This window comes from Gymnoscopelus microlampas, assembly GCF_963454915.1.
Source record: "Gymnoscopelus microlampas genome assembly, chromosome: 3".
In the NCBI taxonomy this organism is placed as follows: Eukaryota; Metazoa; Chordata; class Actinopteri; order Myctophiformes; family Myctophidae; genus Gymnoscopelus; species Gymnoscopelus microlampas.
Window position 1 is genome coordinate 3037678 of NC_139940.1, and position 13685 is coordinate 3051362.

At 42.6% G+C, this 13685-nt stretch overlaps 2 protein-coding genes across 2 annotated transcripts; both read right to left on the minus strand.

Annotated features, from left to right (window-relative positions):
• Positions 1 to 2908: 2908 nt before the first annotated feature.
• On the minus strand, positions 2909 to 4330 carry LOC311039155 (E3 ubiquitin-protein ligase TRIM35-like; the record flags this gene model as incomplete). Its single annotated transcript, XM_084048806.1, has 1 exon — positions 2909 to 4330. The coding sequence occupies one exon, from the start codon at positions 4328 to 4330 to the stop codon at positions 2909 to 2911; it is 1422 nt and encodes a 473-aa protein (XP_083904932.1).
• A 47-nt stretch (positions 4331 to 4377) lies between these two features.
• On the minus strand, positions 4378 to 12467 carry LOC311039164 (E3 ubiquitin-protein ligase TRIM35-like; the record flags this gene model as incomplete). Its single annotated transcript, XM_084048820.1, has 2 exons — positions 4378 to 4544; positions 11309 to 12467. 2 exons carry the CDS (start codon positions 12465 to 12467, stop codon positions 4378 to 4380), a joined length of 1326 nt encoding a protein of 441 aa, XP_083904946.1.
• Positions 12468 to 13685: the final 1218 nt, after the last annotated feature.

A 13685-nucleotide genomic window follows, 5' to 3' on the forward strand; every position in this document is an offset into this window, starting at 1 on the left:
AAACATCACGGATGCACCTGGGACGTATCATCAGTGTTGTAGCCTGGGGTCATAGGATGTTTTGGTTCTCGCAACAACATACACCCTCGCCCAGGTGACCCAGCCAGTGTTGATCAAGCTCCGACTTAAGTCCCAGTATCACCTACTGTCAGTCCTAATTTAGGGAAAGACAAGGCCACTCAATCCGCTTCTCTGGAACTATACTCTGCCGGGACTGGGAGGAGACGCAGGGTTGAGCTCTAGGGGGTACGGGCGGGTACGGCGTACCCTTAGTTCTGAGACTGTGGGGGCTGGGGGCTCGCGCGTGCTCCACATGCACTCACCGTCAGCGGCGGTCGTTAACACCTTAAAGTTTAAACAATAGCCTCTGAAGGTTCGCGCCGTCAGTGGCGAGACATTCTCAATAGCGTCTACCTGGCTGCTTTGCATAACATTAGGCTACTGGAGAAAAGCCATGGACTTGAATTGAATGTGCACTGCAGAGTGTGAGGGGGGTTGCTTAGCAGAGCACCCAGTTCTCTGAGACAAGACAAAGACAAGGTGTCTGATTATTTTAACTGCTTATGTGTGGGTGAGTCTATGTAAAGGGATTTTATATAAAACTAAAAGGAAAATAAAATAATTGATTAATTGAAACAAAAATAAAAACAACAAATTAACAATGCAACAAAATAATAAATATAAATACATTAATAATCACATGTTGAATACAGTATTAGTAAGTGGCTATGTGCACATGCCTGCGCACGTGCGCGCGCACGTGACGTCATAAAATACAGTACCCTTAGTTCAAAAATCCACAGCTCACCACTCCCCCGTCTTGGGCCGTGGTGGTACTCCCCTTGTGGCTTGCTTGAATGGTCCTCCTAAAGGCCTCACCGTGGATTTGTTGGGCTTCTTCCTCACGGAAGACACAGACTGGGGCGCCAACCCAAACTGCTCCCGGATTATATTTATTTTGGTATGTGGGCCGTGACCATGTTGACACACACACCTAGGTGGGCATTGAGTTACAAAAGATTGAGAACCTCTGATATACAGTACATGCCCTGATTCATCACCACTGAGTCGTTCAAAAACATTACCCCATTTGGAACAAGCCATAGGGTTTCATGGGCCTTTTAAAACTATTTATTTGACCTTGTATTTAAACTATACTTTCATGTGTTTTTTTCCTGCAAATTTCTGAATAAAGTATTCAATCAATGACTGCCGTGGATGAAACAGTTGTTTATAGGGGCGCCCTGAGCCCAAAGGAATTGAGAGCCACTGAGCCATTCAAAAACATCACAAAGGGTTTCAGCCGTGAACAAGTTTAGCATACTGAACCTGTAAATATCATTATGCATTATGCGGGCCCTTAATATGTATATAAACGGTCCTTGTGCTAATGTGTGTCACTCTTCATTTTGGGAACATTTTTGACTCAAATCTTTGCTTCTGGGGGGTCCCTATTACAAAATATTTTGAGATGGGAGGGTCGGCGGCCCAAATACATATCATTTTGGGGGTCCTTGACATGAAAACGTTTGAGCACCACTGATATTATAGCAACATAAGTTTTAGAATTGGGATTTAGAAGACATTTGTTGATGCGTTCCCGGTTTGAATGTGTTAAAGACAAATGTATTGATGAAGGATTAGACAAATCTTGTTGAATTTAATAGAGATCATACGTAATATTTAATCATCATCATATTTAATAGAGATGGTGTATTTACTGTGTAGCTCACCCCTTATGGGTTCAACGTCTGCAATAGTTTAAACATTGACCTCTGCTAACATCATACAACATGTCACACTGTATGACGGCATAAAACATGGAACCGATATTTGTTATTTGATGCAACTGAACTCAAACCAAACAAGAGATGTGTGCTAGAGATGTTTATTTGAATTAAACATTACATCACATACAGATTTCTTTACAGGTTTATACTTTAATCAGAACTCAGACCAAAATTAATCACATTTTAAATGATGTTGTAGCTTGTTAGGATATGTCAACAGTTAATGCAGTAACTTGTTCAGTAAAACCTTCTGAAATTCACGCAAAATGGTACAGGCAGTGATTATGAGATAGCTGTTTAGAAACAGAAGTAGAAGATGACCACTTAAGACTCTTTAAGCCTCAAGTCCATCACATTTCACTCATACTTTCATCATTGTAACACTAAAAAAAGAACACTCACTGTGTATGACACTATTTACATTCACTATGTATGAATCTCTTGAGTCTTGACGATAAAAAAAAACTTAAAAATAACTAGACCCCTGTTTTAGTAAACTAGTAAAGATTACTGTATCTCAAGCAATAAGACGAGGAATCATGATGTTTCCTTGTCTTATTGCTCACTATAACAATGGCTTCTTCACATCATTGTTCTAGTCTTCTAGCCTGGCATTGGCCAGACTGATAACGAGGAACGTGAGAGCGGATCCACGTTATCAGTCTGGCCAATGCCTACTAGTCTTCTACAGCATTGGTTCTCAAAGTGGGGTCCGGGGACCCCCAGGGGTCCTTGAGGGAGTTTCAGGGGGTCCCCAGCTAAATTATAGATTAGGCACCAAATGGACCCTTATGGGTCTGTAACTCTGAGAGTGTACAAATGGGTCCATTTGGTTCCATTTGCACACTCTCAGAGTTAAATTAACATTGATTTTACATTATAAATTGCGGTCCAAGTGATAGAAATGCCATTAAATGGGGGTCTGTAGCCCTAATGTATGTCAAACTGGGGGTCCTTGAAATTAAACTGGTTGATAATCACTGCTAGAGCCGTAAAAAATCTTCTCTTATGCGGGTCCCTGGCATATCTTTTGAAATGGGGGTCCACAGGCTAATAAGTGTCAATATGGGGGTCCTTGACATGAAAAAGTTTGAGAACCACTGTTCTACAGTTCATCATCATTGTTTCAGAGTCACACTGACCTTCCCAGGTACTATCTTAATAGGATGTTGAGCCCGAATGAATGGAAAGAGTGCCTCTGTGAAAGTCTCTGTGATGGTGTCTAGGTGTGTGTTAGTATCAGGATCAGAAAAGGACAGCTTTCCTCTGTTCCAGTCCAGCTGGACTCTGATCCTCTGAGGGATCGGCTTCCCTGAGGGTTTCGTGATCCGCCCGTCGTAACGTGAAGGTTGTAAACAACCGTCGCGTAAACACATGCTCCAGAATTCACCGTTGGACCACCCCTCCCTCTGAAAGGACCGTGATGACATCCCCACTTCCCAGTCGGCACCGGTGTCTCCAAGATCAACCACCCAGGTGTGAGTCCCTGAATTAATACCCTCAGAACCCTGGACATAGTCGTAGAGGTCATACCCGGTCAGGTCGTTGGGAAGCTCAATCCACGCGGCGGCGAGTCCGTCGTGGCTCACGCTGGTCAGATCATCGGACAGGACGCGCGTGCGAAAGGCGGTGTTGGGGTCCAGAACGACAGGGGTGTAGGAGACGATGTCTTTCATCTTGTCCCAGACTCTGAAGGTCAGGTTGCCCAGGTGTTTGGCCACGTCCATCAGTTCTCCTTCGACCGGCTGTGGGTCCTGCAGTGTGAGCTGGACTCTCTCCATGGCGGCCTTGTAGTTCTGCAGGAACGAGACGTGTTCTGCTTTCAGAGCCTCCTCCATGACTCTGATTTTGTTTGAAATGGTCAATATGTCTCCGTCCAAACCTTCGATCTTCTCCTTCATCGTCTGACTCTTCTGCTGCTCTTCCTCTCTCAGCACGGTGATCCTGGCCTCCTCTTCGTCTTGTAGAAACCGATGGAGCTTCTTAAACTGTTCCTTAATCTGCGTCTCTGTGTTCTGGGTCTGGACCTTAATGCGTTCTGCTGTTCTGTCACAGTTAGTTTTGATACGTTTAAAATGCCCCAGTTTCCGCAGTAAATTCGTTAATGATTTCTGCACTTGCTCTCTGCGATCCAGAGCAGCTTCATCGATGGGTCTGAAACTGTGGCCGGTGTGTTTTTTAGAATCTCGACACACGACACACGCTGGCTGTTTACATTCCAGACAGAAGAGCTTGTGTTTCTCAGCGTGCAGACTGCACACCTCCTCAGCAGAGCCTGGTGAAGTTCTCCGACGCTTTGAGGGTCTCTGCTGTACGAAGGCCTCACACAAGTTCTTCAGAACCAGGTTGCAGGGAAGAGATTTCCCTCTGTTTATTTTCTTACAAACTGGACATTCCTTCTTTCCCTTGTGCGTCCACCAGTCCTGCAGACAGGCTTTGCAGAAGCTGTGGCTACACGCCAAGAGAACTGGATCTTTAAAGATGTCACGGCACACGGTGCAGGAGAAATCCTCTTCTGAGAAGGACGAATTTGAAGCCATTTTAGTCTCCGGGTTACGCTAACAAAGTCTGTTCAGCAGCAGCAGATTCAAGTGGTCTGGGTCTCTTCCTGTAGCTGTGGATTCTGTGGGTCTCTCCTGTAGCTGTGGATTCTGTGGGTCTCTCCTGTAGCTGTGGATTCTGTGGGTCTCTCCTGTAGCTGTGGATTCTGTGGGTCTCTCCTGTAGCTGTGGATTCTGTGGGTCTCTCCTGTAGCTGTGGAAAGACAGTGTGTCCTCACTGCAGGTTGTGTGCTCACTCAGTGTTTGGTCTGAGGCTTTTATATTCATGAGTCTGGCAGAGGGGCGGGGCTTGACCAGTGATGTAAAGTAACTAAGTACATTTACTTAAGTATTGTACTTAAGTACAATTTTGAGATATTTGTACTTTACTTGAGTATTTCCAATTATTTTACTCCACTACATCTCGGATCCAAATATTGTACTTTTACTCCACTAGATTTATTTGAAAACTTTAGTCACTAGTTACTTTGTAGATTGATTATTATTACAAAACATAGGCTACATTAACCACCAGAGACCTTTGTTAGTGTCACCCAGAGACTCTTATGGTGCAATAAATGGATAAATGAACACTGAGGAGTTTACTGTGTGCTGCATTATGTGGGTTGTTACTTGTTAGACTAGATCATTTGAGTAATTTCATTAAAGTAGGGTAAGTAAAAGTTTGTGTTTGTTTAGTAACAGGAGTCTCCATGTCTCTCCGGCTCTTTAATAAACAGAAAATACATTTTCAGGTGGGTGACAACATTTCACTCAGGAGAGAGTACCCATTTATTACATTACATTACATTACATTACGGTCATTTAGCAGACGCTTTTATCCAAAGCGACTTACAATAAGTGCATTCAACATAGGTAGGGAACGAAACTACTAATCACCATAAGTATTAAGTGCATTCTCTTCTAAAACAAGCAACTAAGAGTATACCTCGCTTTAAAGTAAAAGTGCAACATATCAGCTACCTACTTTCATAAACAGATGAGACAAAATAGGAAAATCAAATGAGCAAGAGCTAAAACAAATAAGTGTATCGAATAAACAACAAGATCCAATAAAGTAAAACAAGAGTTTGTACAACTAGTTAACAACAAGTAGGCAAGGCGAAGAGGAAGGATACTCCCGCCCAACACTCCCTGCTGACAGGTGCCTCCCCAGCCCGCAGGAATACGCGCAGTGATATAACCCTCCCCGCCTCCCTCCCCCGAACACGGGCCAATTGTGTTTGTGTAGGCGCTCGACAAAGCCGGATGCACCACGGTGGATTCGAACCCACAACCTCCGTGGGCAGATACTTTACCACTGCACCACCCGAGCGCCCAGTCAGTATCATATTTAATCTTGAACCTAAGGCAACTAAAACATTTATAAAAGTAATAAAAGCAATGTGTTTGAATCTGGAATTCTGCATACACTGTGTTATTTTGAAATAAAAAAATATTTAAGACAATCATCTGTGTGTTTGACCAGGCATTATACATCAAGGTAACAGAAATGATATGACAACTAAAACAAAACACTATCATCAGGATGGGGGAGTTCCGCACCATTTGCAATCTACTTTCCATTCTAGGGAAATTATTACAAGATGCAGGGCTGAGGGACCTCTGTGTGGAGTCTTGTTATTGTGGAAGGGTCAGTAGCTGATAAGAAAGTACAACAAATAAGCAGCACATGCTTGTCTACAAAGCATTGATGAGGCTTGCCTGGAAAGTAGGGATGTTCGATATTATCGGCCTCCCGATATTAGCATAAAAATCGATATCGGAAAATATCGGTATCGGTTTTTTTTAATTTTTTTTTTTATTTATTTAAAAAAAAAATGTTTTACAGTAGTTCTTACTGTATGGTGTGTGTGATATGAAATTTGAGCTTACCCTAATCACAATAATCCCCGCATATATCGGTATCGGTTGATATCGGTATCGGTAATTAAGAGTTTGACAATATCGGTATATCGGTTATCGGTAAAAAAGCCAATATCGGACAACCCTACTGGAAAGGCTTCCTTCTCTGGCTAAAGGACAAACATACTACAGAGGTTCACCTCCTGGAAGAAGCCCTGAGGAGCATTTTACAGCTTCCAACATGATGTCCATCAGGTGTCACTCACAGATCTTTTTATAAATTCCTCATTCACCCTCATCATAGAGCTGTTCCAAGTCTATCTGGACTCTCTCTGAAGCCAACATGGTCTTTCAGCTTTCTGGCTGTTTTACTTTGATTCATGCTTATAGAGTAGGCTACTGGATGTTGCTCCTTGCATGCACCCAAGAGGGTTAGGGTTAGGGTACTTCAAGTTTACAATTTCATTGCCTCAAGTCAAGACCTTATAAATTCCTCCCGACTGTTGTATTTGAGTGGTTTATTCAACTTGGTTAAACCTTTACTGTTCCTGGTGAACAGTAAAGTGACCACATTATACACATTATAAATAAACAGCGCCGGGAGAGGGATTCCATCCCGAGGTGCCACAGAGGCACAGGAATTAGAAGTCTGCTTAACGTTGCACACCATGGAACCATATGGTATTACAGGGTTTGGGCAGTTATTTTAAGTGGTTGCCAAGTTACAGCGATCCGGTAGGAAAGCGACACTGCTTCATTTTTTATAGTGTTCCAGTTACAATTTGTTCTGCTCATGTCTTTGTGTCACCACTTCCAATTTCACTTGTTTAATCTGTATCCTGACTGGGTTCTCTATCCTGATTGCATAAAATTGGTATCCTGACCTGAAAATGCATTTTTTGTTTAATAAAGAGCTGGAGAGACATGGAGACTCCTGTTACTGAACAAACACAATGAGTACTATCACAATATAGAACTATTTAACACTTATTTTGACCAAAGAAAATCACGTACCCTACCTTTAACATAATTGAAATCAATTCTGAAAGTTTAAAGTTACCCCCACAAATCTTGGAGACCCCCCCCCCCCCAAGTTTAGCATACTGTAACTGCAATTGTCATATGTATATGTGGGGCCCTTAAGGGCCCTTAAGGTGCTAATGGCTCTCTCATGGCCCTCGAAGGCAACCCCCCACCTCCACACTGAGAACACACTGATAGACCCCCCCCACCCCTACCTCCACACTGAGAACACACTGATAGACCCCCCCCCCCCCCCCCCCACCTCCACACTGATAGACATGTTGATGCTGTGATCGTTGTGCTAATAGGCTCTAATGGGCCTCTCTGTCTGTATCACTAACTAATCATTGTAAGAAATGCACCAAAGAATGTCCAGACTCATTGTTTGGGAAACATTGCTCCATCAACCAGTAGCTGGGTACAGTCAGTGATGTAAAAAGCACTCCTTTTTGTACTAAAGTAAAAGTATCAATACTGCAATGTAGAAATACTCTGTTACAAGTAAAAGTTAATTAGCCTGTTCAAAATTTACTTTAGTAAAAGTACAAAAGTATTGGCATCGAAATGTACATAGAGTACCAAAAGTAAAAGTAGACCTACTCATTATGCAGAAATGTCCCATTTCAAGTTTTCAAAATGTATAGAAATCTATTGAAAATAGCAGATCTACAAGCTCACAACGCGTCGCATCATTGTGAGCTTGTAGATCGTCTATTTTCAAATAGTCTAAATATATAGAGACCTAAAGTGGTTAATGCTGTTTAGTAATAAGAAGCTAAATAAAAAAAAGTAACTAGTAAGTAAAGTTTTCAAATCATTGATTGGAGTAAAAGTACAATATTTCCCTTAGAGATGTAGTGGAGTAAAAGTAAAAGTATTGAAAATTGGATATACTCCACTAAAGTTGATGCCCTGATTCATCACCACTGAGTCATTCAAAAACATTACCCCATTTGAAACAAGCCATATGGTTTCATGGGCCTTTTAAAACTATTTATTTGACCTTGTATTTAAACTATACTTTCATGTGTTTTTTTTTCTGCAAATTTCTGAATAAAGTATTCAATCAATGACTGCCGTGGATGAAACAGTTGTTTATAGGGGCGCCCTGAGCCCAAAGGAATTGAGAGCCACTGAGCCATTCAAAAACATCACAAAGGGTTTCAGCCGTGAACAAGTTTAGCATACTGAACCTGTATTTATCATTATGTATTATGCGGGCCCTTAATATGTATATAAACGGTCCTTGTGCTAATGTGTGTCACTCTTCATTTTGGGAACATTTTTGACTCAAATCTTTGCTTCTGGGGGGTCCCTATTACAAAATATTTTGAGATGGGAGGGTCGGCGGCCCAAATACATATCATTTTGGGGGTCCTTGACATGAAAACGTTTGAGCACCACTGATGTTATAGCAACATAAGTTTTAGAATTGGGATTTAGAAGACATTTGTTGATGCGTTCCCGGTTTGAATTGTGTTAAAGACAAATGTATTGATGAAGGATTAGACAAATCTTGTTGAATTTAATAGAGATCATACGTAATATTTAATCATCATCATATTATATAGAGATGGTGTATTTACTGTGTAGCTCACCCCTTATGGGTTCAACGTCTGCAATAGTTTAAACATTGACCTCTGCTACCATCATACAACATGTCACACTGTATGACGGCATAAAACATGGAACCGATATTTGTTATGTGATTGATTGATTGATTGATTGATGTACTTTATTTAGTAAGACATGAGAACAACAGTACATGGAAGTACAAATTCACAATACGAGGTCTACTAAACTGGAAGACTCATAAAAGCACTGAGCTTGTTTCAAATGAGTTCCCCATGCACACAAATCATGGTGACATATAAGAGACAGACAGTTATACACAACTACTATAGAATGTCATACAATCAGTTTACAGGTTACTGGTATAAAGAGTGAGAAATATGTACAAAAGAAGAAGGAGAGGGGGGGGGGGGGGGTAGGTAAGGTTAGGACTTAGACAGGGGCCATTTTCCAATTGCAGCCTCCTGAAGGTGTATCTTTAGGGCAGTTTTGAAGGAGAGTAGGGTTTTACACTCCTTTACTCCTTTTGGTAGGGCGTTCCACATTTTTGAGGAATAGCATGAGAACGAGTTACTTCCCTTTGTTGAGCCAAAAAAGGGTTGGACAAGGTTTGTGGAGCTGCCTCTGGTATTGTGATCATGGACATCATTAACATTTTGGAAGTATTTTGACAAATACAGGGGGATCCCAATGTTGTGGTATATCTTGAAGACCAGGCCCATAGCAAGTTGCTGTACTCTGTCCTCAACCCTAAGCCATCCAATCCTATCAAAATGATCAGGGGTTAGATGGGTTTTGTAATTGAGGCCAAGAAGTAGCCTTACAAGTTTGTTTTGGGATGTTTGGAGCCTTGTTTTTAAGGCCTTGGAGGTGTTGTGATACCATGAAGTACATGCATAATCGTAATGACCTTGTATGAGGGCCACTGCAAGAGTCTTCAGGGTATTCTTACTGACTTTACGATCAATACTCCGCAAATAGCGTGTTTTTTTGTGGACCGTTTTGATCGTTTTTTCAGCATTTTTGTCACCAGAGAGGTCAGCCTCCAAGATAGAGCCCAGGTAGGTAATTTCGTTTTTTCTTTTGATGATTTCATCACCCGCTTTGATCGTGAAGCTCTCTGCCTTTCTGAGGTTAGGAGTGGACCCAAAGAGGATGCATTCCGTTTTGCCCAGGTGTAATGAGAGCTTGTTGTCGAAGAGCCAGATGCAGATCTTGTTGAGTTCAGAGCTGAGGGTTTTCTCAACCTGCAGCCTGTCCCTGTCCGAGACTAGCAGGGCCGAGTCATCTGCGAACAGGAACAGGTTGCAGTCGCAGGCTGAAGACATGTCATTCACATATATCAGGAACAGTAAGGGTCCTAGTATACTTCCTTGGGGAACACCACAAGTCACTGGGAGGGGGGGGGGGGCTGGGTGCCGTTTACTTCCACCACTTGCTCCCTCCCTTCCAGGTAGGATCTCATCCAGTTCACTGACGTGTCATCAAAACCTATTGCTTTGAGCTTTTTGATCATAATTGGGTGATTAACGGTGTCAAAAGCCTTCTGGAGGTCCAGCATGACCATGCCGCAATATTTACCCTTTTCGATCTCTTTTTTGATAGAGTCGTTCAAATAGAGAAGGCATGTGTCAGTGGAGTGGTTTGTTCTGAAGCCAGATTGGAATTTGTAGATTAGATTTTTCACGGCAAGATACTTGTCGATCTGTTCATAGACTATTTTTTCCATGACTTTCGAGATGGAGCTTAGAATAGAAATAGGGCGGTAGTTGCCAGGGTCTAATTGGTTTCCTTAAATGATGCAACTGAACTCAAACCAAACAAGAGATGTGTGCTAGAGACGTTTATTTGAATTAAACATTACATCACATACGGATTTCTTTACAGGTTTATACTTTAATCAGAACTCAGACCAAAAATGAATCACATTTTAAATGATGTTGTAGCTTGTTAGGATATGTCAACAGTTATGCAGTAACTTGTTCAGTAAAACCTTCTGAAATTCATGCAAAATGATACAGGCAGTGATTATGAGATAGCTGTTTAGAAACAGAAGTAGAAGATGACCACTTAAGACTCTTTAAGCCTCGAGTCCATAACATTTCACTCATACTTTCATCATTGTAACAATAAAAAAAGAACACTCACTGCGTATGACATTATTTACATTCACTATGTATGAAATTATCTCTTGACGAAAAAAAACTTAAAAATAACTACACCCCCGTTTTATTAATCTAGTAACAGTTCATCATCATTGTTCCAGAGTTACACTGACCTTCCCAGGTAATATCTTAATAGGATGTTGAGCCTGAATGAATGGAAAGAGTGCCTCGGTGAAAGTGTGTGTGATGGTGTCTAGGTGTGTGTCAGTATCAGGATCATAAAAGGACAGCTTTCCTCTGTTCCAGTCCAGCTGGACTCTGATCCTCTGAGGGATCGGCTTCCCTGAGGGTTTCGTGGTCCGCCATGTAGGTTGTAAACAACCGTCGCGTAAAATCATGCTCCAGAATTCACCTTTGGACCACCCCCCCCTCTGAAAAGACCGTGACGACATCCCCACTTCCCAGTCGGCACCGGTGTCTCCAAGATCAACCACCCAGGTGTGAGTCCCTGAATCAATACCCTCGGAACCCTGGACATAGTCGTAGAGGTCATATCCGGTCAGGTCGTTGGGAAGCTCAATCCACGCGGCGGCGAGTCCGTCGTGGCTCACGCTGGTCAGATCATCGGACAGGATGCGCGTGCGAAAGGCGGTGTTGGGGTCCAGAACGACAGGGGAGTAGGAGACGATGTCCTTCATCTTGTCCCAGACTCTGAAGGCCAGGTTGCCCAGGTGTTTGGCCACGTCCATCAGTTCTCCCGGGACCGGCTGTGGGTCCTGCAGTGTGAGCTGGACTCTCTCCGCGGCCGCCTTGTAGTTCTGCAGGAACGAGACGTCTTCTGCTTTCAGAGCCTCCTCCATGACTCTGATTTTGTTGGAAAGGGTCGATATGTCTCCGTCCAAACCTTCGATCTTCTCCTTCATCGTCTGACTCTTCTGCTGCTCTTCCTCTCTCAGCGCGGTGATCCTGGCCTCCTCTTCGTCTTGTAGAAACCGATGGAGCTTCTTAAACTGTTCCTTAATCTGCGTCTCTGTGTTCTGGGTCTGGACCTTAATGCGTTCTGCTGTTCTGTCACAGTTCACTTTAACACGTTCTAAATGCCTCAGTTTCTGCAGTAAATCCGTCAATGATTTCTGCACTTCCTCTTTGTGATCCAGAGCAGCTTCATCGATGGCTCTGAAACTGTGGCCGGTGTGTTTTTTAGAATCTCGACACACGACACACGCTGGCTGTTGACATTCCAGACAGAAGAGCTTGTGTTTCTCAGCGTGCAGACTGCACACCTCCTCAGCAGAGCCTGGTGATGAATAAAAAGTTCTCCGACGCTTTGAGGGTCTCTGCTGTACGAAGGCCTCACACAAGTTCTTCAGAACCAGGTTGCAAGCAAGAGATTTAATTCTGTTTATTTTCTTACAAACTGGACATTCCTTCTTTCCCTTGTGCGTCCACCAGTCCTGCAGACAGGCTTTGCAGAAGCTGTGGCTACACGCCAAGAGAACTGGATCTTTAAAGATGTCACGGCACACGGTGCAGGAGAAATCCTCTTCTGAGAAGGACGAATTTGAAGCCATTTTAGTCTCCGGGTTACGCTAACAAAGTCTATTCAGCAGCAGCAGATTCAAGTGGTCTGGGTCTCTTCCTGTAGCTGTGGATTCTGTGGGTCTCTCCTGTAGCTGTGGATTCTGTGGGTCTCTTCCTGTAGCTGTGGATTCTGTGGGTCTCTCCTGTAGCTGTGGATTCTGTGGGTCTCTTCCTGTAGCTGTGGATTCTGTGGGTCTCTCCTGTAGCTGTGGATTCTGTGGGTCTCTCCTGTAGCTGTGGATTCTGTGGAAAGACAGTGTGTCCTCACTGCAGGTTGTGTGCTCACTCAGTGTTTGGTCTGAGGATTTTATATTCATGAGTCTGGCAGAGGGGCGGGGCTTGGCCATGTAGAGTGAAGTACATTTACTTAAGTACTGTACTTAAGTACAATTTTGAGGTATTTGTACTTTACTTGAGCATTTTCAATTTCCAATACTTTTACTTCTACTCCACTACATCTCGGATCAAAATATTGTACTTTTTCTCCACTACATTTATTTGAAAACTTTATTTACTAGTTACTTTGTAGATTTTGATTATTATTACAAAACATATAGGCTACATTAACCACTTCAGCCCTATATACATTTAGTAATTGAGTCCAAACTGAGTATCTTAACAAAAGTTAAGTTCCAGTTCCAATTTGTTCTGCTCATTTCTTTGTCATTGATTGATTGATGTACTTTATTTAGTAAGAGTACAAATTCACAATACAAGGTCTACTAAACTGGAAGACTCATTAGCACTGAGCTTGTTTAAGGTGAGATCCCTCATGATGACATATAAGAGACAGACAGATATACACACTACTATTCAGAATGTCATACAATCAGTTTACAGGTTACTGGTATGAAGAGTGAGAAATATGTACAAGAGTAGAAAAAGAAAGGGGGGGTGGGGGGGTAGGTTAGGGCTTGGGGTAGGTTAAGACTTAGACAGGGGCCATTTTAGAATTGCAGTCTCCTGAATTTGTATCTTTAGGGCAGTTTTGAAAGTGAGTAGGGTTTTACACTCCTTTACTCCTTTTGGTAGGGCATTCCACATTTTTGATGAATAACATGAGAACGAGTTACTTCCCTTTGTTGAGCCAAATAAGGGTTGAACATGATTCATGGAGCTGCCTCTGGTGTTGTGATCATGGACATCATTAACATTTTGGAAGTGCTTTGACAAATACAGGGGGATCCCAATGTTGTGGTGTATCTTGA